A 27,901-nucleotide genomic window follows, 5' to 3' on the forward strand; every position below is an offset into this window, starting at 1 on the left:
AATTCCCGTCGGTGGTAGAAGGACAAGCCGAAACCAATTCCATGAAAACTCCGTAATAAAGAAGCAAAACGGATCCATTTCATCCTATTATATAGAGGCGGTTCCTTGATATCAACACTTATTTAAAGCCATGTAAAACTCCTGCAACGCTTTCGTGAGAAAAACTAACTTATATCACGGTATTTAGACTTGTGTGTATATAAATTGAACTTGCTTGAATTCATAACATATTGCTAATGCTTGGCGATTTTGTACAGTTTATCATTACACCATTATTCCGACTTCGTGTTTAAAGCGTCATTGTTTGTACATATATTATTGTGTAATTTATTCGTTTGAGTTTGTTTAAAACCGGAGATTTAATATATTTTTGTAATCTTATTTCAATGTATTTTATAAAAGTTTGAACTTTTCAAAGGTTTCATGTATAAATAATAATGAAAATGTAGATGCATACCGAAATATTCTTTAAGAAAATTAAATTAATAAGAAAATTTGTGATTTTATATATTCTGATAACGAACCTACAACTCGTATGATTTCCACCGTTTACACAATATACGGTTTGACTAAATCGGGCACTGAAGATCGATTTCGTTGCAAGCATGTTTTTGCGTTAATTTTACCTTCAAATCAGCGTTTGCGTCCACAAATTAATTATTTAAAAGTCAAAATCTCGAGATGAAACCAACCGATACATAACGGTAAAACTGCTTTGATGTGTTCCGTCTTTTAGTAACTTGCTTAAATTTCGGATTATAAATATTCGGACGAAGAGTGATAACTTTTATATTCTTGCTCAATCAAATAGTCTGAACCAACACAGAGTGAGACACCGTTTTCAATAAGAAAAAAATAAACACCTGCTCTCGCATTTTCGGTGCCTATTATATATGCTATCAGGCCATATCCCCTATTGAGGTTGGGTCAAGTACCCTTTAAGTTATATTCATAACTCAGGCATTCACTTTCAGTGGGAAACACATGTCACATGAAATTTAAAACATTATACTGATTGAGAAGCAGTTTCCGACGGAAAGCAGTTTCCGACAAATCGCTATTTCGCGTACTTTCTTTTGATCTTCATAAAGAAGGTATTGCAATTCAAGTATATGGTTACTAGGCAATCAAAAGTTGAAGTTTTTACCGAGACACGTAAATAACTTTTATTATTATTTAATGTTTATTTTTCAATTTGTACACAAACTTGCACGTGGGGGAACGTCACGCGCAGCGCATTGCGCATGCGTGTGAACCTAATTTGCATATCTATGAATAGCTACAAGGTTGTCCTTAATTGACTTATACAAACGATGATCATTGTGTACATATTTGTGAACACTGTTGTCATGCTAGTTTCACACCCACATTCACTAAAATGATTACAAACACAAGTTCTTATTAGAAATGAAACAAAATATCATTGATATTTAGTGTCTGCCTGATTTCCAGAATGATGATTGACTGGCGTAAGTTTTTAGGTTTAATTTTTGGTAAATGCTGAAAAATTAAATAATAATTCTCGTATTATAGTCTTCTATTTAGTATATTGAATAAATGGATAAAAAACACACAATAGGCACCTAAAATCTGCCGCGTATTTGATTTGTCGGAAACTGCTTCTCGTCAACAGCTAATCAGAACAGTGTACGTACCCTCTTGGCGCCCCCATTAGATACACTATATGTGACGTCACACATGTGAAAAATATATCAACAATAGCAGCTTGAGCTGTAGTTATCTAAAATGTGAACAATTTTAGTAGGAATTTTAACACGTATGAATAAATCAATAAACACTTGTAAAAACTGTCGGAAACTGCTTCTCAACCAGTATGTTATATAAGCAATGTTTTGGCACTTTTCAACTGGGAAATTTGTGGTCACCTAGCTATAAATGTAAAAAATATTTATAAACTTTACGGCTAATGTTTTTTATCTGTACCTACGGCAAGTCCTTTTTGTTTTATTCATTAAAGTCAAATCAGTTGAACATGATAATGCATTAAAATAAAATAAAAATGTTTTACATCAATCTTATTGTGCGCCTTTTAGACCCTGCAATTGATTGTGAAAATTATTCACCACCCTAGCCAACTAGTGCTCAAAACTTGCCAGATCTGCCCATGTATGCCTGGATTATGGCCCTTGAAATGCAAAATCATTTTGTAAGGGAGACAACTTTGTACAGGGAGTTATGTATCATTGTAGTGTTTGTCATCCTTTGAAACAAGGGTTACATGCTCTGAATTGAAAATGACTAAAAGTCAAGGAAGACAACTTTGAACAGAGAGTTGTATATTATACAGGAATGTAATTTGTCCTCAGATTTACGCAGCTTTAGGGACCGAAAAAAAATTCACTGATTTTAAAAAATTAACTTGTTGCTTTTGGTTGTTTCTTTATGTAATATTAAGACAACATGAATTAACTTTTAAGTTATTAAGAATGGGTAAGCGAGCATAGAGAACAAGCCGTTCTTTATCATTAAAATATTATGTCATGTCATCTTACTGTATTGGAATACTACCTCATTGGCTGACCCATTGTCAACAACACAAAATATGATGCAAGTAGTATGCATCCGATGAGTGGCAGTAGGCAGTCCTTTTAACGCCCGCGAAAGTTGAAATTCTTTTTTATCAAGCCTAGTACCTAATGACTGCATTTCTGCAATTTTATTGGCTGAAAACATAGGATGTATTTTATTTGTTGTAAGTATCAAAATTTCCAGGTTGCTTAAAATTTGAAGTCTAATGAGCTTTTAAAAAACCAGTTTTGTGTCTGCAGCAGGATGCTTCGCTCCCTTTTAACCGGGGACCTAAAGCGTCTCTTAAACCCATCGCTTAAACAGTTTCATCTCTCAGTTGGCAGGTCTAACACATCGCTGTTGTTTTAGTGATTGTCACACTTTGAAACATATGGTTACAAGCTTTTAATTGAAAACGACCAAAAGAGCCATGCTAGTAGAGCATAGGCCCATAAGGGCCTCTTGTTAGCATGACTATTTGAAAAATAAGGAGAGCTATTCTACTCACCCTAGCTTCGGCAGTGGCTTCAGCGTCACACCTTGGTTAAGTTTTGGCATGTTAGCACCTTCAACTTATTATCTCCGCAAATACATCATGTATTGCATTGAAACTTTCGATGTTTCCAATAATCCAACATACAGTCAAATCTCGCTATGTTGACGTCGGATAAGTTGACTTTCCGGTTATGTCGACTTTTTTTCCGGTCCCAAATTTATTCCTTCTTATTCTATATAAAATAAATCTGTTTGTGTCGATTTTTTTATCTCGACTTTTTCGCTATGTCGACCTCGTTTTTCAGTCCCAGTAGTCGAATTTCACACATTTCCTATGTTCTTTATGTCTAACGGTAGATCGAGACGTAGGTGTGAAAATATTCATGACGGTTTGCGGCATGTTGCAAAATACCGTGCGTGTCAATAATATAAAAAATGTCATAATTGGGGGATACAAAAATGTAATTGGTAAGTGCGAATAATAAAAGTTGTTTGTTTATGTATTTAATTAAAGAGACATTTATTGCTCAAGCTCTTTGGTATTGTATAAAACATGAACATTTTATTGATTAGATATCCATAAATTCAAAAGAAATAAATTTGACACAAATAATTCTTCTTTTGTTTCACTTTATTTTTCAATAATAAGTTTGCTGTTTTCACGGCGAAAATATTTAACAAGATCGTTCAATTGTGGATGTAAACATCGGACAATCCAACTCAAACGTGTTGGGATTGGTGATTTTTTTTGTAATTCGGATTAGTCGACTTTTCGTTATCTCAACTTTTTTCACTAGGTCCCGAAAAAGTCGACATAACGAGGTTCGACTGTACTTAATTAAGTTAGATAACACTATTTGAAAATAATGCCAATTAGAAGCCTTTTTATATATTATTCAACTTTGAAATTCTGGTTAAGGGTGTGCATGTAAGCACACATAGGTTAATATCTCAACAACTGCTTGATGTATTGCATTGAGGCTTGTTACAACAACTCAACCATCAAACCTACTTGAACAGCCAAGTTAGATTATTTGACTCAGAAATTCTGGTTAAGGTTTTGCATGTAACCACATTTAAGTCAATATTTCAGCTCATACATCATATAATGCATTGAAATTTTAGACATGTGCTCCCTACTATCCAATTATCCAAGCTACTGCATTAATCCAGTTGAATAACTTTATCATGCATATAATGTAAATAATAAAATACTTGATGTATTGCATTGAGACTTTATAAACAATACTCAACCATCCAACCTACTTGAATAACCAATAGGGTTTTAGCTTGAGGGCTTTAGCGCTGCAGCCTGTCCTTTTTTGAAAACACCCTTCTGCCCTGCTTTCAAATAGTCAAATGCTTAAGATAATAAAAAAATTCTCTTGTTTTGATTTAAACCTGAATTATGATATAAATTCAAACACACTTTACATATTTAGTAGTTGAAAAATAATGTTTCTTCAAATAAGCTCAATTTCTAACATTTTCCATGCAATTTATAATGCTTTAATTATTCACTGCCCGATACAGTGTGCCCTTTGGTCCCTCAGCACCCTGTCCCTTTTATGCAGCACCCAGTCCCTTTAATGCAGCACCCAGTCCCTTTAATGCAGCACCCTGTCCCTTTTATGCAGCACCCTGTCCCTTTAATGCAGCACCCTGTCCCTTTTATGCAGCGCCCTGTCCCTTTTATGCAGCACCCTGTCCCTTTTATGCAGCACCCAGTCCTTTTTAAAACCTTGCTGAAACCCTAAACCAAGTCAAAACTGACAATCTGTGAGAGTGCAGCTTTAAGATTTTGCATGTTATCTAATTTTACTTTCACCAAAACTTTATATTTACAACTCAACTTCCATTCCTTAAATGAACTGAATTGCGGTCATCATCCGATGAACGCAACATCTTCGGATATGTTTGGATCGCAATTCATCGCATAACAATATACATGAAAATTTTCATCTTGTTATTGTTTGTATTGTCTCAGCAAGTCAACATCCAGTGATCAACATTTTAGAAAGTGTTGATTTATGATATCTTAAATGTACATGTATTGTTGTCATAAGTGTTTCAATTTTATGTTTAAAAGTGATTTTAAGTGGTTTATCTTTTTCCGTGTTATTGTAACGTCATTTGATAAAATGTTTCTGGTTACAGTCAGGTTGTTCCATTTACAGAATGTGTAAGAAAGGATTACTGAAAGGTTTTCTTAAATGAAATGCAGTATTGTTTTAAAAATTCTTGAATGAAATAATGAACTATTGGTGTAAATATAAGAAATGTATTGTGGAGTTGATGTCATTATCGGGGATATGAATGCAATTGGGCTGGTCAAACTTTGACCATCCCAATTGCGTTCATACCCCGATAATGACATCAACCCCGCAATTCATTCCTTAAGTAATCCTTAAATTTGAAAGCAGCAGAATAGTACTGTTGAGCCCACTGTCTTTATGACACCTCTTGTTTTCTTAAGGATTGTGAATTTTCAGGCCTTTTTCTATAGTGCCCACGGGTTCGACTAATGGATGCATTCACAAAGCAAAATATAAGATATTTTTCCCAATCTTCTGAAAAAAATCCCAATCCAAAGTATGAATGACTTTTTACATGTACTGGTTCATTCAACATCATAATAAATTATGTGATGTAAAGTTTTGGGGCTAATTGAATTCAGAAATCATTGATTTTCATCACATTCAGAGATCAGTATGAAATATTATCTGTCATGATTTATTGCAATTGATATTTTAGCCTTTTCAGTTCCTTTGAAAGGGTAAAGAAACTAATATATGATAATTTCCTCATTCGCAGGAGACTGGAAAGCTTGTTCATTTAACTGTAAAATTTCCCAAATTTGGCATATTTCGCGACACAAGTTTTCCCAAAATGTCAAAGGACTTTTTCCAAAATGGGCAGAAAAAGCCCTGATTTTTAGTCCAATATTTGTGAAAAAGGTTACAAAATAAAAACTGGAGGTGAATGTAGTAGTGTCACAGCAGTGAAGAAATGTTTGTGCTCAAATTTAACATCAGGGCTATAAATTTGTGATAAACACTTTTTTATCTTGTCTATTTGTTGAAGATAAAAAGTCAAAAGACTGTCATGGCCTTGGAGTTATCATTGTCAGTGTAAATGGGGTAGAAACATATAAACCTTGGCTATATGTAAAAGAAAATATTCAAATAATCACTTGAAATTATTTTAACATTTATGTTAAGTTGTAAATAGTGACATTGCACACAGTCAAGTGTAGCAAAACCCATTACCCCCCTTCGCAACCCAAACACATTACTTTTTGTATTCATATTTTACAATACGTACATGTATTAGTGATACAGTAGTGAAAAATTGGATTGAATTAAAAGCATATGATAATTATCTGATACCAGTTCTTCCATGATGGAGGTTACCAAAGTCAGCTGACTTAAGTATTGCATGATCCTGGAATAGGGCTTGGACTAGCACACAATGATGAACTTTGTAGTTAGCAGTAACGATGTCTAGGTCAGTAATGCTAGCAGTAACGAATAAGGGGCTTGTCTAGGTCAGTAATGCTAGCAGTAACGAATAAGGTGCTTGTCTAGGTCAGTAATGCTAGCAGTAAGGAATAAGGTGCTAGTCTAGGTCAGTAATGCTAGCAGTAATGAATAAGGTGCTAGTCTAGGTCAGTTATGCTAGCAGTAGGAAATAAGGTGCTTGTCTAGGTCACGTATGCTAGCAGTAATAAATAAGGTGCTAGTCTAGGTCACGTATGCTAGCAGTAACGAATAAGGTGCTAGTCTAGGTCACGTATGCTAGCAGTAACGAATAAGGTGCTTGTCTAGGTCAGTTATGCTAGCAGTAACGAATAAGGTGCTAGTCTAGGTCAGTTATGCTAGCAGTAACGAATAAGGTGCTAGTCTAGGTCAGTTATGCTAGCAGTAACGAATAAGGTGCTAGTCTAGGTCAGTAATGCTAGCAGTAACGAATAAGGTGCTAGTCTAGGTCAGTAATGCTAGCAGTAACGAATAAGGTGCTAGTCTAGGTCAGTAATGCTAGCAGTAACGAATAAGGTGCTAGTCTAGGTCAGTTATGCTAGCAGTAACGAATGAGGTGCTAGTCTAGGTCAGTAATGCTAGCAGTAACGAATAAGGTGCTAGTCTAGGTCAGTTATGCTAGCAGTAACGAATAAGGTGCTAGTCTAGGTCAGTTATGCTAGCAGTAACGAATAAGGTGCTAGTCTAGGTCAGTAATGCTAGCAGTAAGGAATAAGGTGCTAGTCTAGGTCAGTTATGCTAGCAGTAACGAATAAGGTGCTTGTCTAGGTCAGTAATGCTAGCAGTAACGAATAAGGTGCTTGTCTAGGTCAGTAATGCTAGCAGTAACGAATAAGGTGCTTGTCTAGGTCACGTATGCTGGCAGTAACGAATAAGGTGCTTGTCTAGGTCACGTATGCTAGCAGTAACGAATAAGGTGCTTGTCTAGGTCAAGTATGCTAGCAGTAACGAATAAGGTGCTTGTCTAGGTCACGTATGCTAGCAGTAACGAATAAGGTGCTTGTCTAGGTCAGTTATGCTAGCAGTAACGAATTAGGTGCTAGTCTAGGTCAGTTATGCTAGCAGTAACGAATTAGGTGCTAGTCTAGGTCAGTTATGCTAGCAGTAACGAATGAGGTGCTAGTCTAGGTCAGTTATGCTAGCAGTAACGAATGAGGTGCTAGTCTAGGTCAGTTATGCTAGCAGTAACGAATAAGGTGCTAGTCTAGGTCAGTTATGCTAGCAGTAACGAATAAGGTGCTTGTCTAGGTCAGTTATGCTAGCAGTAGCGAATAAGGTGCTAGTCTAGGTCAGTTATGCTAGCAGTAACGAATTAGGTGCTAGTCTAGGTCAGTTATGCTAGCAGTAACGAATAAGGTGCTAGACTAGGTCAGTTATGCTAGCAGTAACGAATTAGGTGCTAGTCTAGGTCAGTTATGCTAGCAGTAACGAATAAGGTGCTAGTCTAGGTCAGTTATGCTAGCAGTAACGAATAAGGTGCTTGTCTAGGTCAGTTATGCAAGCAGTAACGAATAAGGTGCTTGTCTAGGTCAGTTATGCTAGCAGTAACGTATTAAGTGCTAGTCTAGGTCAGTTATGCTAGCAGTAACGAATTAAGTGCTAGTCTAGGTCAGTTATGCTAGCAGTAACGAATTAGGTGCTAGTCTAGGTCAGTTATGCTAGCAGTAACGAATAAGGTGCTAGTCTAGGTCAGTAATGCTAGCAGTAACGAATAAGGTGCTAGTCTAGGTCAGTTATGCTAGCAGTAACGAATAAGGTGCTAGTCTAGGTCAGTTATGCTAGCAGTAACGAATAAGGTGCTAGTCTAGGTCAGTTATGCTAGCAGTAACGAATAAGGTGCTAGTCTAGGTCAGTTATGCTAGCAGTAACGAATAAGGTGCTAGTCTAGGTCAGTTATGCTAGCAGTAACGAATAAGGTGCTAGTCTAGGTCAGTTATGCTAGCAGTAACGAATAAGGCGCTAGTCTAGGTCAGTTATGCTAGCAGTAACGAATTAAGTGCTAGTCTAGGTCAGTTATGCTTGCAGCTGGTGATTTTTATACAATTAAAGACTGTTGTTGAAGTCAATTTGTAGATTCGCTCACCAGTCAAGAGATCTTGACTGAATGTGGTATTTGTGGTATTTGTATACAAAGTGTATATATATATATATATATATATATATATATATATATATATATATATATATATATATAAATCATGATTATAGTGTATTTTTTCAATTAATTGAAGTAGGTGTGCTCTCATGAAAGTTATAGTCACAGAAACAGTTAATTCATTCATAAATTACATCAAGGACTACATGAAATTATTTTTAATACATTGATGAAATTCATTGTAAATAAAGAAACTAGGAGTATTTGTTTTTGTTTCTACAAACTTAACTAGGTTATCATATAAATAGTGTTATCATTTCAGGGTGAGTTGTGTAATATTTAAGTGTTCAAGGTCTATATTGTAGGTTTAAATAGGTTAAAAAACACACACAATTATTTGATGGTTTACGTCTGATATATTTCTTCAGAACTCATTTCTTTACTAAGAGGGAATATTTTGAACCCTGGAACATGCTCTGACATTATCATAGTTTTTGTATGATCTGATTCTTTTACATTTGAAGGTTGACTGCAGCATGTTGTTGCTCATGGATGGATATTGACATGTCCCTAAGCCTTGGTACATGTGTTCACTTTATAATGTAGCTGGGTATTGAGTATATAGCTCTCACTATTGAACTAGCTTGAATAGGGTCACAGTAGAGAGTTCACCTGCAGAGTGACAGGTCGTGGGCTGTGGGTTCCATCCCTGCATCCCTGCCATATCAAAGCATATTTGTGTTGTTTGTAATTATTATGACAATATGCACATGTGTAGCTCCATAACTGGGAATAAATTATATCGTAAGTTATTCTCATTAATCAACTGAGAAAATAGAAAGCAGAGTTACGATCTTGTTTCTTGTTTCAATAATTACTAGAGCTATGGTATTAAAATATTGACCGAGAATTGGATATGATCAAAATGAACCTAGGAGTATTCCTTGCCTAAATGACTGAATCTTGGCCTTCAGTTCAAAGCAGTATCGGCCTGGGATTATTTTTTACATCTATATATATATATATATATTCATTTGCAATACTTGTTGTTCTTTATATAAAGTAAATTTGGCGATTTTAAACCAAGCCAGCTTAAATGGGCTGGGATATACGTGTTATATGTAAACTCTGACATTTTGTTTGGAGAATTTGATATTTTGAGGTGTATTTTGCAAGGGTTGAAAACAGTTTTGTAGACCTTCATAATTATTGTGGGGTTAATAATAAACCTTCTATATTTTAATGTCTATTGGCATTAAGCCCAAAATATATCATGTATACCGGTATAATTGTATCAAATAATTGTTTGTGTCATCCTTGAATTGATACTGCCACCTATGGTATACATAAGTAAAATGACATAGATAATGAACCCCTAAAAATGACATAGATAATGAACCCCTAATTAAGCCACCTATTTATTATGCCTTGTCAGACATTTCAATCTTGTCCAGATAATAACGGGTGCAAAATCTGAATTGAAATAGCAGTTTCAGCTGGTTTAACATGAACTCACTTCTATTGTGCTTAGTTGCAAGAATTTTACGCATGGTAACTGAAGTTAATGTTAAGCCTTGTGGCTGATATTTATGTGCATTTGTTATCGGAAATATTCAGCATTTTTATGAATAAATTAAGAATATTCTTTAATAATGTGCTTTTAATTGTTAACTTATATACTCAATTAAGCATGTTGTTATCCTTTCTGTTAACAGTGCACTTTTAATGGATATGTCATTTAATTTTTTTGTTTCTAGCTGCACAATTAAAAAACTTAAATAACACTGAAACGAACGCAATATTAGATTGGCAATGGTTGCATAATTATTGGCTACAAGTATTTTTAATTGTAACATTCTATTTTCAGGTGCACTGGAACAAGGTTTGAACATGATACAGTAATTTGGTAATTAAACCTGTTACCATGGCGATCTGGCGACAGTTACTAGGGACCAGCTGCAGGGCACGTCAACATAGACTGGGTGCGAGTATTGGTGAAAATGTGAACAGTAGACTGGGCCTTACTTGGAGCTGTCTGCAAACACTGCAAAGGTGAGTGAATTATGTTATCCATTCTAATGAATCAATCTAAAATAAATAAATATGTCCTAACTGTATAATAAGGCTGCTTGGTGGATTCTGAAATTTCAGAAAGCATACTTTCCATAATAGCACAATGTATTAGCATCTTTGCATGTAAAGTTGCATATATTCTTCTTCAAATATTGCCTTCACTAATTTCTATAATTTTTAAAAGTGTTAATTATGGTTTCTATTTATATATCTACTGTCTCTTTTCATCAGTAAGCGTTGCTATGGAAATGCCTATGATGGCGAATCAGTCACGTTGCCGTCCCAGGCAAAGGTGGTTATTGGAGGTGGGGGCGTGATCGGGACGTCTATAGCGTACCACCTAGCCAAGAAGGGTTGGACAGATGTTGTGTTGCTAGAACAGGGAAGGTAGGTTGACACCAGGGGTAGATGGGTGGAGATGTGTTACCTTAGCAGAATGAGACCTTTAAAATACAGTATTAGTGAATCATATGCACTTAAGCACTGATGCAAGTAAGTGTTGGTTACCAGGGGTGGCATCATGTCACAATTAATGGACCTTGTAACAATAGCAGAGGATGCCCTAGCGTGATAAGGCTAGTAAAATATAGTATTCGTGTAATATCATACAAAATGACACTGCAAGAAAACCTCTTTATCGTAGTATGTGACATAATGAGGTGTTTAGTTGGCCTTGTCACTAGCAATAAATGCCACTGATATCCTCCTGTTCTCTATTGTAGACTAGGGTGTGGTACCACATGGCACTCCGTTGGGCTCGTAACTGTGGGTAAAGATGACCCAAACATGATGAGACTTCTCAAGTACAGCAGGGAACTCTACAACGAATTTGAAAACGAAGAAGATGGAGGATTAGGTAGGCTGCTACATCATTTATGAATACAGAAAAGCTTTTGACTCCCTTTTGCGATTGCTTTCCATATAGAAGTTGTCGTAGCAGGTTTATTGTGAATGTATTAAGTTTCTAATTTTCTTACTTTTTGCATATTTTGGGCGTCTAACATGGCGAAGCATCAGTAGGTATTCTATTCTGCTTTGAAACAGTTGTAAAGAGTTTAATTGACAGCGTGCCCAAATCTTCAGTCTTGTTTGTATTCTGATCAAGCCCTAATCTTCATTTCAGGATTTAAGAGGGTTGGTAGCCTCGAAGTAGCCCAGAGCAAGGACAGAATGATCGCCCTGCAAAAGAAGTTTGCATTGCTCAAGTAAGGGAATTAACTATTATCAATAATTTAGTTTGAAGTATACTGATAGCAGAGTTGCTGTAACCCATCTGAACAACCAGTCAAGTCACTTGAAATAAAGGGCAAAACTACAAAAAACTTTGGTAATATGAATATCAGCAAGCAATGTTCTTTCAAATGATACACATATAATATTGGTTCACCAGACATGAACTTTTAACATTAAGGTTAACCTTGCTATCATAGAACTGGGATATTTGTGTGTCAGATTCCAGAAAGCTGTTTGTTTGTTCAGTTATATAGGAGAGGAGGCCCAGTTACTGCTGCCCAAGGATGTCAAAGATAAATGTCCCTATATCAAGTACACAGACCTTCAGGTAGGTAAACCAATTGGAACTAGATGTATGTCAGATTGGTCTTTGTAGTACTGTTTAAATTGATATAATATTAAAACACATAATACATTGTAATTCTTCGTAGAAAAAATATACTTTAAACAGCATCGTAGGCTCATTATAGAATGGAGGTATGATTGTTTTGGTCAATGTTTTAAATATTTTTTTAAAGAAAAAACTTATGTTGTATAAAGTTCTATGAAAGAAGTAATTTTGCTAGTAAACTATTAATTGTTTTGTACTGATATGATTAATATGAATGATTAAGCATAAACTATTTCCAACAACACTTTATTCATACAAAGGACACTACAGGGTATGTCAGCTTTGCCAGTTATTAGACTATCTTGCTTCACTGTTTTCTCAGGGTGCCCTCTGGTTGCCGAATGATGGTGTTGTTACAGCCACAGATGTTGTGTCTACATTTTCCAGGAAAAGCAAACAGCTTGGTATACGTATTTACAGAGTCTCGTAATTCAATTGTTATATGAACAGCAACAAGCAGATGTTGGGCTGAGCATACAGTATATTTTGAAATGGCTTGTTTTTAACATTATATTTCTTTAAAACGCTAAGTAACTTAAATCATCATGAAAGTGACAATGACCTTCACCGTTATGTCACAGCAAGGGTGGAATTAATTTCTATTTTCAGTCACTTGAAATTATGACGTCAGATATGCTGTCTTCATAATTATGTGTTGCAGAAATGTTTGTGATTGAGGAGCCATAAACTTACTTAACATATTTTCTCCTGATTCTTTATACACCATGTATTCATGACTTTTGGCTTTCAATAAATCTCCCTTTCTGATGGCCTCCCAAAAGGACATCAGTGCTGGTTTCTTCTCAGAAAACACACTAGGTGATGCTTCATGTCCATTTATATACAAGCAGAAGATAGAAGCATATTCAAATCACTACATCTGGCCAGTTTTCCCTGTCTTGGGTGTACTTTTGTCATGCAGGAAGATATTATAACACTACTTGGTGCATGTTTTCAGTACATAAAGATGATTTGTTGCTTGCAAAAGCCATGTCCCTACCTCAAAGGTCAAGGTCACATTTACAGGTTAATCATTATGAAATGCTGCTTGTATGAATATACATAACTGAAACTTTGTCATGCTCAGAGGGATTTTAAAATAAATTGACAAATGTTTTCAGTATATAAACAGACATGCCGCCTGCAAGACCATTGACCTTACCACAAAGTTCAAGGTCACACTTGGAGTATAATCATTATGTAATGCTTTATATATGCACATAGACTATCTGCGTACGCCATACACAAACATATTTTAAGATAAATTTGCACATGTGTTTGGATCATAAAAACAACATGTTGGGTGCAAGGCCCATGGGCCTTCCTCTTACTGCATCTCTCCTCTACACTCGACGTCAACCATCATAGGGGTCGGCATATGCTTTAAGCTTATGACAGCTTTTCCTGATTGTAGGCATTTTAGTAATTGCTTAATCTTTTAGACTATGTGGCACATCATGGGCATTCATGACTTACTGTGAATGCTCTTGTTCAACTCAGTGATAAAACATAATATTGCAATTTTGATGGAGAAGGATATTTTCACTAAACATGTATATAGTAAATAGGATTTTTTAAGCTTTTACAGATACATTTTGTTTGCCTGCAAAGATACTTTATTGTATACCTGCAGTTCTGTTCACAATGGTGCAAGAAAATAAGTATAAACTAGTCTGATTCTCCATCAGGTGTGAAGGTGTTTGAGGGAGTACCTATACAGCGCGTTCTGACAAAGGATGACACAGTCACAGGTGTGGAGACAGAGTTTGGAACCATCAACTGTGAATACTTTGTCAACTGTGGCGGACAGGTGTGACAATTATATTTTCTGTTTCATTTATATTACTTATTGAACTTTGTTAAACAAGTAAATAAAATTGTTTTATATTTGTTAATGCTCTAATGTGGTCTCACGTTTTGGAAATAAGTGGAGATCTTTGGCAATTAAGCTATTTCCCGCTGATGCTAAAGGTCATGTAGATTATCTATCTGTTATTGACTCTCCATTGCCATAACTGAAGGCCGTGTTAGTTGTAACAGACTGGGCATATTGCTATGTGCATCCTTTGGGATTAAATCTACAACTTCTAGTGCAAGCGGACTCACTATAGGGTCCCTATAAAAATTGCATAACATCCAGACAGTATAAATGCAGCTCAAAATATTTAATACCCTGTTACATCTGTAAAATTAACTCTCTGTGTTTCAGTGGGCGAGGGAGCTAGGGAAGAAATCCTCACCCAAGGTCAGGGTACCCGTGCATTCGTGTGAACATTACTACATAGTTACACAGCCTATACCAAATATGGACCCAAATCTTCCAGGTTAGTTTGGAAACATTATTATGCAGATTAGGAATCCTTATGTTGCTGCATTTCTGTTTGTATTATAAAGATGATCATTATTAAATTTTCTCTTTTGTAAACTGATATATATATATAAATGGAATCTGCTGACTTTTTCTCATGTTAACAATTGTTACAATTTTGTTACTAACACCATAATCATTAAAGGATGTCATTGTTAATCCACAAAAGTGATAAATTGTCTTACTGATTAACCATGTTATGGCCTAATTATTGGATATGATCAAAAGCAATATGCTTGAAAAAAAATTGTCATCTTAAGTCACAAATGGTGACAACCCTGAGTCATGAACAGTACACTGATAATGTTAGAGTAAATTTTAGTTCCCTCTTAAGGAACCAAAGCAATGAATTAATCGTCTGTCTGCTGTTGGTATGAAAAATTATAATCGCGACATTCAGTGTAGGAATCACCGCAGAAACTCAATAAGAATCTCATTTAAAATTAATTTTGTATAAATTGCTATGTAAATCGGTAAAGATGGCTCTAAAGCACTGCTTATGAATTTCCACAATGCTATAAATGATTGACGTGATTCACATCGCGAAAATGTGTGACATAATTCTTCTGTCATTTCTAAAATCCCATCTTTGGAACCAGCATGTTTAGGCTGAAATTTGTCTTGATTTGATTTCATTTAAGCTGTATTTTATTTTGATATCATTTGAAATTATGTCATTATTCATCGGGACCATGTAAATGTTCAATGATTTATACTTATGCGCCTTGCAAAGACACACTTCTCTGTGAAGTTGTCTTACTTCTCCCTAAATTTAGCTGAGGGGGATGTGACTTCTTACTAAATTTGACCTTAGGATGACCTCCTGCCTTATGATATGTATAGATTTTAGCTGGTTAAGAGCTGGTTGATATTTGCAGTGATCCGAGACCCTGATGGTAATTGTTATTTCCGGGAGTGGAATGGGGGATTGATGGCGGGTGGCTTCGAGCCCCCGCACCACGGGGGGAAACCAGTCTTCCATTCAGGAATCCCACCAAAGTTTGAGTTCCAGCTGCTTCCGGAGGATTGGGACCAGTTCCGTATGTATCAGCGTTGTTTGTTGCTCATATCTGACTCTAATTATTTGATTTACATTAGTTAGGAAATGAATTGAAATGTGCTTGCTGGCATGATATTATTTGAGAAGGAAGGATGTTTGTTGTGGGCTAAATACCTGCAGGAAACCAAACTCACATGTGCCCTGGAAGTCTGTTTAGGAATTGAATCATCGAGAAGAAGCATGACATTAACCTGACAGCCTGTCAGAATACTAAACCTATTTGTGGGGTCTTTTTTCATTCATCTAGAACTAGTCCCATTGTACATAAGTGTATATAAATTATTCCCCCCTTTTTACCAAAAATATAAACAAGTTATTTCCCCTTGTTACAGAGGTGTTACTGGATGGTATTCTCAACAGAATGCCTTTGATAAACGAGGCCCAGGTCAGACAGCTGGTTAACGGCCCAGAGAGTTTCACACCCGACCAGAACTGGATCATTGGAGAGTCTGCAGAGGTAGGTGGGATGAATAGGTAAACTCTTATCCTGGGAATTTATAGTTCTGGTCCATTGTAGTATATACTCCGATATTTTTGGCACATACACATCTTTGGATATCCCAGTATTATACTCTGCGGTTTATGTTGAACCCGGGCATAGTTTTCTGGCAAAATTTTTATTTCTATTTAATTAAGTCATTGTAGACTTTGAGCTTTAGAAGTTGAAGCAAACTTTAAAATATACAATTATGTAATCGGTGATAGCTCAGTCTATAGCCCACCTGACTGCAGGTTTCAAAAAAACATTGCATTCAATAATACAGTGAACATTGACAATGAAAACTCAAGTCCCTCTCAAATCATAAATATTTGTCTATTTAGTTTACATAAAGAAACAGTTCTTAACAAAACTTAAGTCAGTTGACTATCACAAGGAACTTGTGTAGTGTTACTGGAAAATGTACCATGAGTGAGGACTATAGCAGATGATTCTCAATGTATATGCTCATGTATTTAATGTAAAATGTAAAATTCATGTGTTTCAGACTTAAGTTGGATTCAGAACCTAAATTTTTAAATGATAATTGATCAGAGATTACTTCTTACTTTCTTCTTCTTAATATGTTGACAGGTGTACAACTACTATGTTGCGGCCGGGATGCATTCTCGCGGCATACAGGGAGCCGGAGGGGTGGGCCGGCTAATTGCAGAGCGGATGATCGACGGCATAACAAATTTCACAAACCTTTGGGATTGCGACATCCAGCGATTCGTGCCGCATCATAGCAACAGAAAGTTCCTGAGGGACAGAGTCAAAGAAACCATTGGTAAGACAGTGCAGGGAAAACAGGTCTTTAGCTTTTTTGGCTTGAAAATATGGCTACTAGTTTGCAAAAGGTTATAGGGCTTAGGAAGATGGTAGATACTGTTTCATTTCAAAAAAAGTGCATTTTCCTGGAATGTGGGTTCTTGGGGGTGATGAAAACAGTTCAGGTACATTAATCTCGCCTAAGCTCTCATTTTGCAAGATTATATTTAGAATGTGTAAAATATTTTGTACAAAAAACACTGATGATTTTGTTACTGTAAGTATTGCAAAGGAATATCTTTTTTATTGTTCAAAGATAAGTTCCCCGTCAGTATAAATGTTTTCACCGTACCTTGTGTGTGTTCCAGCCTTGTACCACCTCAAGTATTCTAGTAACAGTCAATTCGAGAGTGGACGCAACCTGCGGACATCTGCTATCCACACCGAGCTCAAGTCGTATGGCGCACACTTCGGTGAAACGAACGCCTACGAACGTGCCATGTGGTTTACTCCTAACTACAATGAAGGTAATGATGGAGGAAAATATATGTGAAAATAATTACACCAGAGCATGGCATTAAGCTAGAAAGACTGACTTAAATCAGTGAGTTTGTGGTCTCAAAAGACAGCACCATAGAGTACCGGGTAGTTTCATTTTTTTTTCAAATCAATAGGCTTCAGCTTTAAGATATTTTATGGTGATAAAGCATGAGCATGTAGATTGTAAATATCTTCAATGTGTTTGTGGGGCAGATCTAAATATCTAACCCAAGGGAACGTGCTGAAGCTGGTTACAAGGCTTGCCGAGTTACCAACTATGCAACATGCCCGATGGTCGAAATTTTTCGATCTGCCTTGCATACAGGTGAATGTTACTTTTTACTTGCATACCTTAAATGTAAATTTGAGTAAATTTTAAGTTAATGTCAAATAGTTCTCAAGAACAACACCATTTAAAGGTTTGAATATAATTATAACTGTGCTCTTTTAATTTCATATTTTATTCTGTAATGGGGTGCCATCACATAAGTTGTCCAACACAGGAAAGCAATTTCCAGGCCAGTTTAAAATATAGAAAGCATTCTTGTTATTGAAGAATTTATATTAAAATACCTTACATTTTTTGCTTGAACATTTTCTAAGCATTTCTGGTTATTTATTCTATTTGAGTGTGATGTATGATTATAAATATAGATTTATCTGTGGTTTTATCTTTCCCAGGTATAGCCTGACAGTGTCCCAGAACTCATTAATCAAGGGGGATAACTGAAAACTGTTCCCTCCATTATTGAGAGACAGTGATCAGACTTGTTTGTTATTGTCCTTGATTAAAACACTGGTGAAGGTAGACAACTGAATTTTGGTTCTTATAATGTTTATAATACTGGCAATCAAAGCCCAACATTAATATTGTCCTAGACTTTTTTATAGAAAAAAATTGATGTTCTTTTTTCATGATCCGCTCTGCATTATGACATCCTTGTTCATTCTTTTGCTTTACATCATACATGTGAACTCTACCGGTGGTAGGTAAAATATACCACTTTTGAGACTCTTCTAATGCCATACCGCTTTGCTGTCGAAATCTACTGATATTTAAAGCTCTTTTAAAAAACTTCAAAATTATATTTAATTGGCCTTTAATTTTCTTTTAAAAACCTCAAAATTCTACAAACCATGCTAAAATACCATATTAATCTGTCACTTTAAAGAACATGGTGCAATAAACAACTTGTCAAATCACTTCACACTTCGACCGAGATCGTTGCTTAGTTACCAGTATGGTACAAAAGACCACTAATCAGCATTCTTTGTTAATTGGCATCCTACTCATCAGCATTTTTCAAATATCAAAGACATTAAAAAAGCTGTCAAAACATCAAAGAAAACAATATTTCCAAGGTGTTATTAATTATCTACAGTGTATAAAATTTTACAACATTTTGGCGGGAAAATCGACATACACAATTTTGCTTTCATCTGCACTTACACTCCGACCTGTTTTGGCAGTCTGATTTTTTTTTTTAGCAGCTCTTCTGAATATAAACTTGTTTTTACAAGTCAGAGTTAATATTACTTCTGTTTCTTAGCAAAAAAACTGACATTTGACAAGTTTCTTAACCATGGTGTATTTAATGCGTATTTCCCGAAAATCTAAAAATAGTAACAAATATAAAGTTTTTGCTGACATTGTATCCATCAATTTTTTTTGACTGAAAAATAAAGAAATTAGAAATTCTACGGCTTATGAACCCAAACTACCGCTTTTGAGACCTAAATCTACCTCTCTGTCATTGCAAAATGTTCACATATATGTTTACTGTGATTGAACAATCGTGACATTGATTAGCCAATTGTAAGCAACTTTTCCAAGATCCACCATAAGACACTCATGATTGATGCCAGAAGGTACCAAAGCACTCATGCTTTTTAATCCTGCTGGGTTCCTTATGGTTTAAAACTAGGGATGCAAACGGATGGCAATATTGATATTCGAATATTCGGTAATTTTTTCGATCAAATATTTGATTACCAAAATCCATCTTTTAGAAGTTGTAGTCAACTATAAGTATTTTTCGCTAAAGTTATAGCCAGGGCACTTCAAACCTACTTTGTCTTTGCCAGTACTCGCGGCGAACCCTTATTTTCCCCAAATGACTCTGAAATTCCCGCTTTTCAAAAACAAATTATACAGTACCAACAAACAAAATCGAATAATTTTAATTCTACTGCCTTCATATTTGTAAACAATGTGAAATGACATGGAGTCCTGGTCAAATGGAGTTATGCGTCAATGAAAAGTCTTTCCTTAGGACGAGCAGCCTCGTTCTGGGATTGACCTCTACGTTATATAACCATGGAAAAAACAAACCAACTCGGGAACTACCGCAGTAAATTACAACAACATATGTGCATTTTACTCGTCTATTGTACTTCAATAGAGGAAATATATACAAAACCGCTGTACTATACATTTCGAAACATTTAAAACAGTTTAAAGCATATATACATGTAACTACATTATTGTAGCAAATGTCATTCATATCAGCACGGTAATTTGCACGGTTGCACTGCTAAATATGCAGCCAAAACAACACATTGGTGTGAAGGCCAAATGCATAAGTCCTTATTCGGTAAAGGCCTTTAAATTTGCCCAAACAAATGAAATATTTGATAACACTTGTCTAATAGCCAATTATAAAATTCCGGGAACTTTTTATGGTACCCGATGATCTGTCCCTAAATGTCATATGGCACATTCACAACCCTTCCATTAAGGGCCAATCGTTGTAAAAACAAGACAGACAAACTTTAATCACCATAACAGAGTTGTATGCAAAAGGATTTTTTTTTTGAATATTAGAATAACGATTTTGACATTCGAATACCAAACGTTTGATCGAATATTTGAATATTCGTTTGCATCTCTATTTAAAACCCACAATGTGTTTTTGGTTTGTTTCAGAGATAGATGAGTTTATTGATGAAAACACGATGGCAAAGGGAACATTTGGTAAGCCGGGATGGTTCAGCGCAGTGAAACTTGAATACCAGGCTTGCAAGGAGAGGGTGTGCCTCGTTGATATGTCATCCTTCACAAAGATTGAGATTAAGGTTTGTTTTCTTTGGGTACAATAAAACTCACTGTTACAGAGGTAGAAAGAGGTCTGCTTAATGCATTCCTTCAAATTTTAGTATAAGTTTTAAGTCATAATATGTTGTCAATAGAATGTGACATATCTTACACGTGCATGGCGGCAGCTATTTGCGAGCCAGCGGCGTCAAGTATGGAGTCCGATCAGTAACTTCAGAAGTCTGCTCAATTGTTACCGAAATTGATCTAAATTTAGTTTGATAACCAGCCATATTGCTGTAGTAACTGAAGAGCTATTGCCGTTAATTATAGAAATTACCTAAAATTGGTCTTGTCTGATTAATAGCTTAAATTAATCCTAGCATATAGCTTTGTTTCTCACGTCTTCAATACATGTTATTGTGCCACATTTACTTTTAAGTTTTAACATGAAACTGCATATGTTTCAGTCAAAGGGCCCGGAAGCTTTGGAGTTTCTTCAGTACATGTGTTCAAACAACATCAATCAGGAGATTGGCACGGTTATCCACACGGCCATGTTGAACAAACACGGAGGCTACGAGAATGACTGTAGTATCGTCCCTCTGCGTGACAACACGTGAGTGTCTGGCTTGTTCAAATCATTTATGTTATACTTATTGCTTATAATGGTACTGTTCTTCTAATTTATGAATTTAACTAATTTGGGAGTACTATTTTTGTTAGTGACTTTTTTTGTTCCTATATTGAACTTTTGTCTAAGTATTATCTACAAAAGATCGCAACGTACCTAGCCAAGAAGTTTGCAAGAGTTAAAATTGATAGAATACAATATTGGTGAATAAGTTTCCAATAAATAATGTTCTTTAATAAATAAGTGTCCAGTGATGAGTTGTAAGAAATTGTGTACCAGTATGTCCATTGCAGGATCAATGCTTAAAGGTTTTATCTGCTTCTAAATTCAAGGTCACTTAAAACCTTTTCTTTTTTCACTCATCGATTTTCTACATATACATGACTTCATACCCATATCCATGAGCCCATTACACTGAGCCCATTACCCTGAGCCCATTTAGTCGAGCCCATTACCCTGAGCCCATTGCACAAGGCTCATTACCCTGAGCTCATTACACTGAGCCCATTTCACTAAGCTCATTACTCTGAGCCATTTTCTCTGAGCTCATTAATCTGAGCCCATTTCTCTGAGCTCATTACCCTGAGCCCATTACCCTGAGCCCTTTACCCTAAGCCCATTACACTGAGCTAATAACACTGAGCTCATTACCATGAGCCCGTTACACTGAGCCCATTTCACTGAACCCATTTCTCTAAGCTTATTACACTAAGCCCATTACACTGAGCCAATTACCCTGAGCCCATTTCACTGAACCCATTTCTCTAAGCTCATTACTCTGAGCCCATTTCTCTATGCTCATTACTCTGAGCCCACTTATCTGAGCTCATTTCTCTAAGCTCATTACTCTGAGCCCATTGCTCTGAGCTCATTACTCTGAGCCCATTTCTCTGAGCTCATTACTCTGAGCCCATTTCTCTAAGCTCTTTACTCTGAGCCCATTACCCTGAGCCCATTACACTGAACTCATTACCCTGAGCCCAGTACACTGAGCTCTTTACTCTGAGCCCAGTACACTGAGCTCATTACTCTGAGCCCAGTACACTGAGCCCATTACCCAGAGCCCATTACCCTGAGCCCATTACCCTGAGCCCATTACCCGGAGTCCATTACACTGAGCTCATTACTCTGAGCCCAGTACACTGAGCCCATTACCTAGAGCCCATTACCCTGAGCCCATTACCCGGAGTCCATTACACTGAGCTCATTACCCTGAGCCCATTACCCTGAGCCAATCACACTGAGCCCATTACACTGAGCTCATTACACTGAGCTCATTTCTCTAAGCTCATTTCCCTGAGCCCATATTTCTAAGCTCATTACTCTGAGCCCATTTCTCTAAGCTCATATCTCTGAGCCTATCCCACAAGGCCTATTACACTGAGCCCATTGCACTGAGCCCATCCATCAAGGCCCATTACACTGAGCCCACTACCATGAGCAAGCAGCTAACTATAAGGCCATTACAAAATAAGCTCTGCGGTACAGTTGCTATTGTTTTGCTCAATAACTTACTTAAATACCTCTACTGTTGAAATTCAATATTATGGTTTACTAGAATTGTTCTGCTCTTAGAGAACAAATGTGTTGTACAGGAATTAAATGGATTTTGGTGTGTGTGTTTTACGCTTAAAATGTCAGTTGTTTGTCTCATGTTTTGTCACTTACAAATAGCACTATTGCCACTTTCAATTTAACGGTATATCTTTTGCATGTTATCTTGAGGCAAATCCAAAGGGACACAACTTATAATTAATGATTGGAGCTCACGTTAATTCAAATTTTAAACATACAGAGTTTCCAAAATACATTACCTATTGATAGGAGCTTTTTGAATACAAATGGCAACTTTCTAATATTAGTGAAAATTCTGCAGCACTGTCCTTCTGATGGTAGGTCTGTTTTAAAGGGAGGTATATTGGAGTCACCATGTTATTTCAGTTGGTTGGTCAGTTGATCAGGTTTGTGGGGCACAATACTCCCACGGTTGAGTTGGTCAATATCTGTGCTTTGTTTTTTCCAGTACACACACTTTCAGGTAATTTGTACAGGCATGGCACTATTATAAGTTAAGTTCGTTGTTGTGTATTAACCTTTCATTTCTTTACCATAGATTTTGTATTTCTATTGTTTTAGTGCTTATCTCTTGTTTTTAGTGTTTACTTTGTTTTGTTATTGTAGCTCTTTTATTATAGTCTAACTATTATACTTCTCTGTAAACTGCTACCAGGGGTTTGGGGGGTGGGGGGTTATTCCCAAAATCTAGTGTCACTTGTATCTCAAAATGTAATTGAGAAAGGGTCTCATGTGTGTCTGCACCCAGTTTTGTGAAGAGTTAACGCCCTTGACAAAAAAGCCTATAGTGCATGCGATCTTATGACGCTCATATCTCCAAACATATGAAAGCCAGATTGATAAAACATTACAGGGATGTCAAGAAGCATGTGAAGTTGTGCCCCTGTGGTTGCCTCCAATAGGATTAGAGTTATGCCTCTTTACTAAATTTTAACAGTTTTTTTTCTGACACAGATATATTAGCTAAGATATCCTGAATTCAACTTCAAATAAATAGATTTCAAGAAAGTTTTTTATTTAATTTTTATTTTTGTATAGAATTATCAAAAGAAATTTTCATTATGATTGGTCGGGGATCCCTGACCCTTTGCACCTGTGGGAAATGCTAAAACAATCAGCTATTGGGTGATTTCTGTCTAACAACAACATTATTGGTAACATGAATATATGCCAGGCTTGATAGAATCAATGAACAGTCAATTTATGCATGCAAAGTTAACAATTGAAGTAAAAAGATGCGTGACATTATCTGAGGTATTAGAATGTAAATTGTTGTAGGTTTAGTTAAACAAATTGAAATTACTGTTTTTTCGCAAGCTTGTTTGTTGCCATTCTACTTCAGCTACAAAATGCTCTACTTTGTTTCACATAGTTAAATTGTTTGCAGTAAAGAGTGGAGCATGTAAAGCAACTGTTCGCTTGTAGAAAAACTGTCTTTGAAATCAGCTGCTAAGGTAGAAATTAAAAAAAAACAACGTTTGAGTTAGAGTTATAAACCCTCATAAAGATTTTAGTCTGCATAGGAAGTGGAGGTCAGCGTCACTGTTACTAAGCCGTGCAACTGGTCATTTTGGTGCACATTTATTGACTTAATCAGCAGAATTCTGCTCCTTGCATTTGTGAAGGAGGTGGGAAGCTGGGGTATCGGTGTCACAAGAACACATTCCTAATTTCAATTTGAGAAAAAAAGTGGAAAAAGTTTTCCTAAACAATGATACAGAAAATGTTTTTCTTATTTAAGCTTTACATCTGAGTAAGTATCTTCTGTAGATAACCAACTATGGGGCAGGGAGCTGGTTCTAGTTATCAGTAGTTTATAGGGGGTAAACTATTGTTTCAACAGGTTACTGCGACTAATCTTTGTTTGGCCTGCCAAACCTTGCTTCTAGTATCTGTATTATATGATATTAGAATTTGTATCCATATACCGGTAGCTTGGTTGGGGATATTTCGTATATTATTTTTGGTTCTGTTTAGATTGTTTTCATGTTAGTTGGAAATGTCTATGTCAGTTCTGAAAATGACTTATATATTGCCTCAGCTTATATATCCATTGTCTTTGTGTTGAAGTGTCCATATTTCAATATCTTTCCACAAGATACAGGCATTAGAAATGGAAGCTCCTGATCTGACAATAAGCTTGCAGGTTAGGCAAATTCTGAGCCAGGGGTGAGTTGACTACCAGTAACCAAGGACCTATTTGAGAGATCTTCCAAAAAGGGGTACCATTTAAACTTTGACCCACTGTTGCCTTCAGTTAATTAAGATATATTAGCTCGTCTGTTTTTTTTTGTTGTTTTTTGAAGACAAAAAATCATGGTATTGTCAAAGCCTTGGTGTGTTTTTTTGTTAGCAACATCATATTGCAAAACTTGGTCATAAGTCAAAAACATTCCAAGAAATTTTGGTACACGTGTTGCGAGAGACAATATGCACACGTGTAGCATAATCTGACTTGAATAATTGTGCTCTTGTGTAATTAGGCAAAGAAAAAGAGCTGTTCGATTTTGTTGTAGAAACCTACAATTTATGTGTAAGATTTGTATATTGTTATAATTACCAAAACAGTGGTTCATTTCAGTAAAAAACATTGTCAACGTATGGAGTGGCCTTTTTGGTATATTTCAAACACCTGATATTAAAACATATACAAGTGCTTTAATTAACAACACAGAAATACAAATAAATATGTATGATATTTATTTACTACTTAGTAAGTTTGAAACATGATTACATGTTTATGTCAAAAAGAATTTGCATAATTTCTGAAAACTGAAATGTAATGTATAATTATGTTTGTCCATCTGAAATATGGTAAGGATGTAAATTTGTTTCAATTTTGTACATAAGTGTATTGTTATGGCAGCTAGTGTTAATATAAATCTTCGACATGAAGTATAACTACTTTACTTCATAGTCGTGTAGGTTTGTCAACTAGGTGAGGTATATTGTTCCAAGGTCTGGGTCACCACATATTAAAGGTCATTTCACAGCGATTGTGCCCAGTAATACAATTTAGCAGTAATTGGAGCAATTTATTTTCACTCAATGATAAGAGTTATGGCCCTTGACTATGGAAAAGTTACCTTTAAACGCATACATACATCGTTAACCTTTCTTTTGAATATGGGAACATAAAAAAAAGGGAACATAAAAAATACTGCTTCATAAAAGTGAGCTTATCACATTTCTGATAAGTATCTACATTGGTTGTAAGACTTGAAGTGATTTATTAAATAAATTAAAATGTAAATATGCATGTGGCAGAGGAATTGTACTCACATGGAATCATCCCTTAACCCAGATGTCATTCTAATTCAACCATTTTTTTTTAAATAATTAAAATATTTTACTCCAGTAGATTCCATGTACTTCTATGAAATATTTCTTCAATTGTTGAGTGTGTTGCTGACAGATGTGGCCTTACTATGTTACCTATGGTTTAAAATTTTTGTTTGTCCTTGTTGTTTGGGATAAAATGATGATCAAGTTTTGGCATTCAAAGCTTTTGAAAAAGTTGAAAGGCTTCTAAAATATCAATCTTACCGTTAAAAACTTGTTGAGTAAGACGCGTATTTATCCAAATCGAACATGTTTTTTTTGCAATATTTCTACTTTCACTTCGAAACACCTTCTTGCAATTTTAACCTTGACCGCGCACTCGGCTATGACTTAAATACACGAAGCGTTTTCATTGGACGGCTACCATCGACTTTCCTTGTTTTAATGACGTAACTGGGAAAACATTCAAATGTTATCCAAAGTGAAAGTAGAAATACTGCAATAAAAAACGTTCGATTTGGATAAATATGCGTCTTACTCAACGAGTTTTTATCGGTAGGAACGATATTTTAAGCTTCTCTTTGTAATGCATGCGCAAAGTTTGCATGCCAGTCTGTTCTTAACGTGTTTTAGGGGGGGAAAATCTGTTGTTTTTCAACCTCCCGGTTCCTTCGTAATGGCGAATTTCAGTTTCTGGTCGGTGCATTTTGTTTGAATATGCCGTAAAGGTCAATCTTACTAGCATAAAAGTTATATTTTTCTTGTAGATGGGAATCGTTTGGAATTGATGATTTTTTGCACATGTTTACCTTATATTTATTTATATATTATACTAATTTTCTTTCATGAAAAATTGTGGAATAATTTTTTAAATGACATATTCACTATTTTGACCAAAATAAATAATAAAAAAAAAATAAAAAATATTAAAAATAAAAAAATATATTACTGTATCCAGGCAATGTGACGAGCAGCTTTGATGATAATCAGATAAAATGAATTCATAATTTCATTTAAAACATTTTGGTTTGATATCTTACACCAAATGAGCATTTAATTTAATCTTCAATATGATTCATGTTTTTTTGTGGGTTTTACCGCGTTGGGGGAATTAACCTGTCGGGGTCTGACAACCCAGATTCTATTTTTAACTGATAGTATCTAGATCGCCAGCCATGGCTTAAAAAGTAAACACAGATATAAACATGTATTTATTTTATTCAGTATTTGTTCATTTTGAAACAATTTGTGTATTGTGGTTTTTTGTGTCGCCTGAAAAGACGACATATAGGGGTTACTTTTGTCGGCGGCGGCGGTGGCGGCGGCGGCGGCGGCGGCGGCGTCCGCGTCCCATTTTCGCTTGTCCGGGGTATATCTCCTAAAATATTAGTGGTATCAACTTGAAACTTCATATGTACATAGATCTAATTGAGGGCAAGTGCAGTGCACACGAACTGTTGCTCTTGCTTCCATATTTTTTAGAGTTATTGCCCTTTGTTATTTTTCATGCTTAAAGTTTTGTCCGGGGCATATCTTGTACAATATAAGAGTTATCAACTTGAAACTTCATATGTAGATAGATCTCATGGAGGGCAAGTGCAGTGCAGAATAACAGTAACTCTTGCTTTCTTAGTTTTAAAGTTATTGCCCTTTGTTAATTTTCATGCTTAAAGTTTTGTCCGGGGCATATCTTGAAGAATATAAGAGGTATCAACTTGAAACTTCATAGCTAGATAGATCTCATTGAGGGCAAGTGCAGTGCACAATAACAGTAACTCTTGCTTTCTTAGTTTTAAAGTTATTG

The 27,901-nt window shown here is 35.8% G+C and overlaps 1 protein-coding gene across 3 annotated transcripts in view; it reads left to right on the forward strand.

Annotated features, from left to right (window-relative positions):
- The first annotated feature begins 569 nt into the window (after positions 1–569).
- Positions 570–27,901, forward strand: part of LOC128242864 (pyruvate dehydrogenase phosphatase regulatory subunit, mitochondrial-like) — a 39,933-nt gene continuing 12,601 nt past the window's right edge. Inside the window, exons 1-16 of one of the 3 annotated variants that reach the window (XM_052960259.1) lie at positions 570–704; positions 10,526–10,710; positions 10,963–11,118; positions 11,454–11,587; positions 11,855–11,936; positions 12,211–12,292; positions 12,678–12,759; positions 14,044–14,165; positions 14,565–14,679; positions 15,602–15,763; positions 16,116–16,240; positions 16,856–17,051; positions 17,401–17,559; positions 20,499–20,647; positions 21,077–21,225; positions 23,264–23,278. In XM_052960259.1, coding sequence (XP_052816219.1) covers positions 10,583–10,710; positions 10,963–11,118; positions 11,454–11,587; positions 11,855–11,936; positions 12,211–12,292; positions 12,678–12,759; positions 14,044–14,165; positions 14,565–14,679; positions 15,602–15,763; positions 16,116–16,240; positions 16,856–17,051; positions 17,401–17,559; positions 20,499–20,647; positions 21,077–21,225; positions 23,264–23,278 — 1,856 coding nt within the window. In that variant the 5' untranslated portion in view covers positions 570–704; positions 10,526–10,582. Of the gene's footprint in view, positions 705–10,099; positions 10,210–10,525; positions 10,711–10,962; positions 11,119–11,453; positions 11,588–11,854; positions 11,937–12,210; positions 12,293–12,677; positions 12,760–14,043; positions 14,166–14,564; positions 14,680–15,601; positions 15,764–16,115; positions 16,241–16,855; positions 17,052–17,400; positions 17,560–20,498; positions 20,648–21,076; positions 21,226–23,263; positions 23,279–27,901 lie in introns of those variants that run through there. The other 2 variants (XM_052960258.1, XM_052960260.1) reach the window with 2 other exon arrangements.

This window comes from Mya arenaria, chromosome 8 (assembly GCF_026914265.1).
Source record: "Mya arenaria isolate MELC-2E11 chromosome 8, ASM2691426v1".
Classification (NCBI taxonomy): Eukaryota; Metazoa; Mollusca; class Bivalvia; order Myida; family Myidae; genus Mya; species Mya arenaria.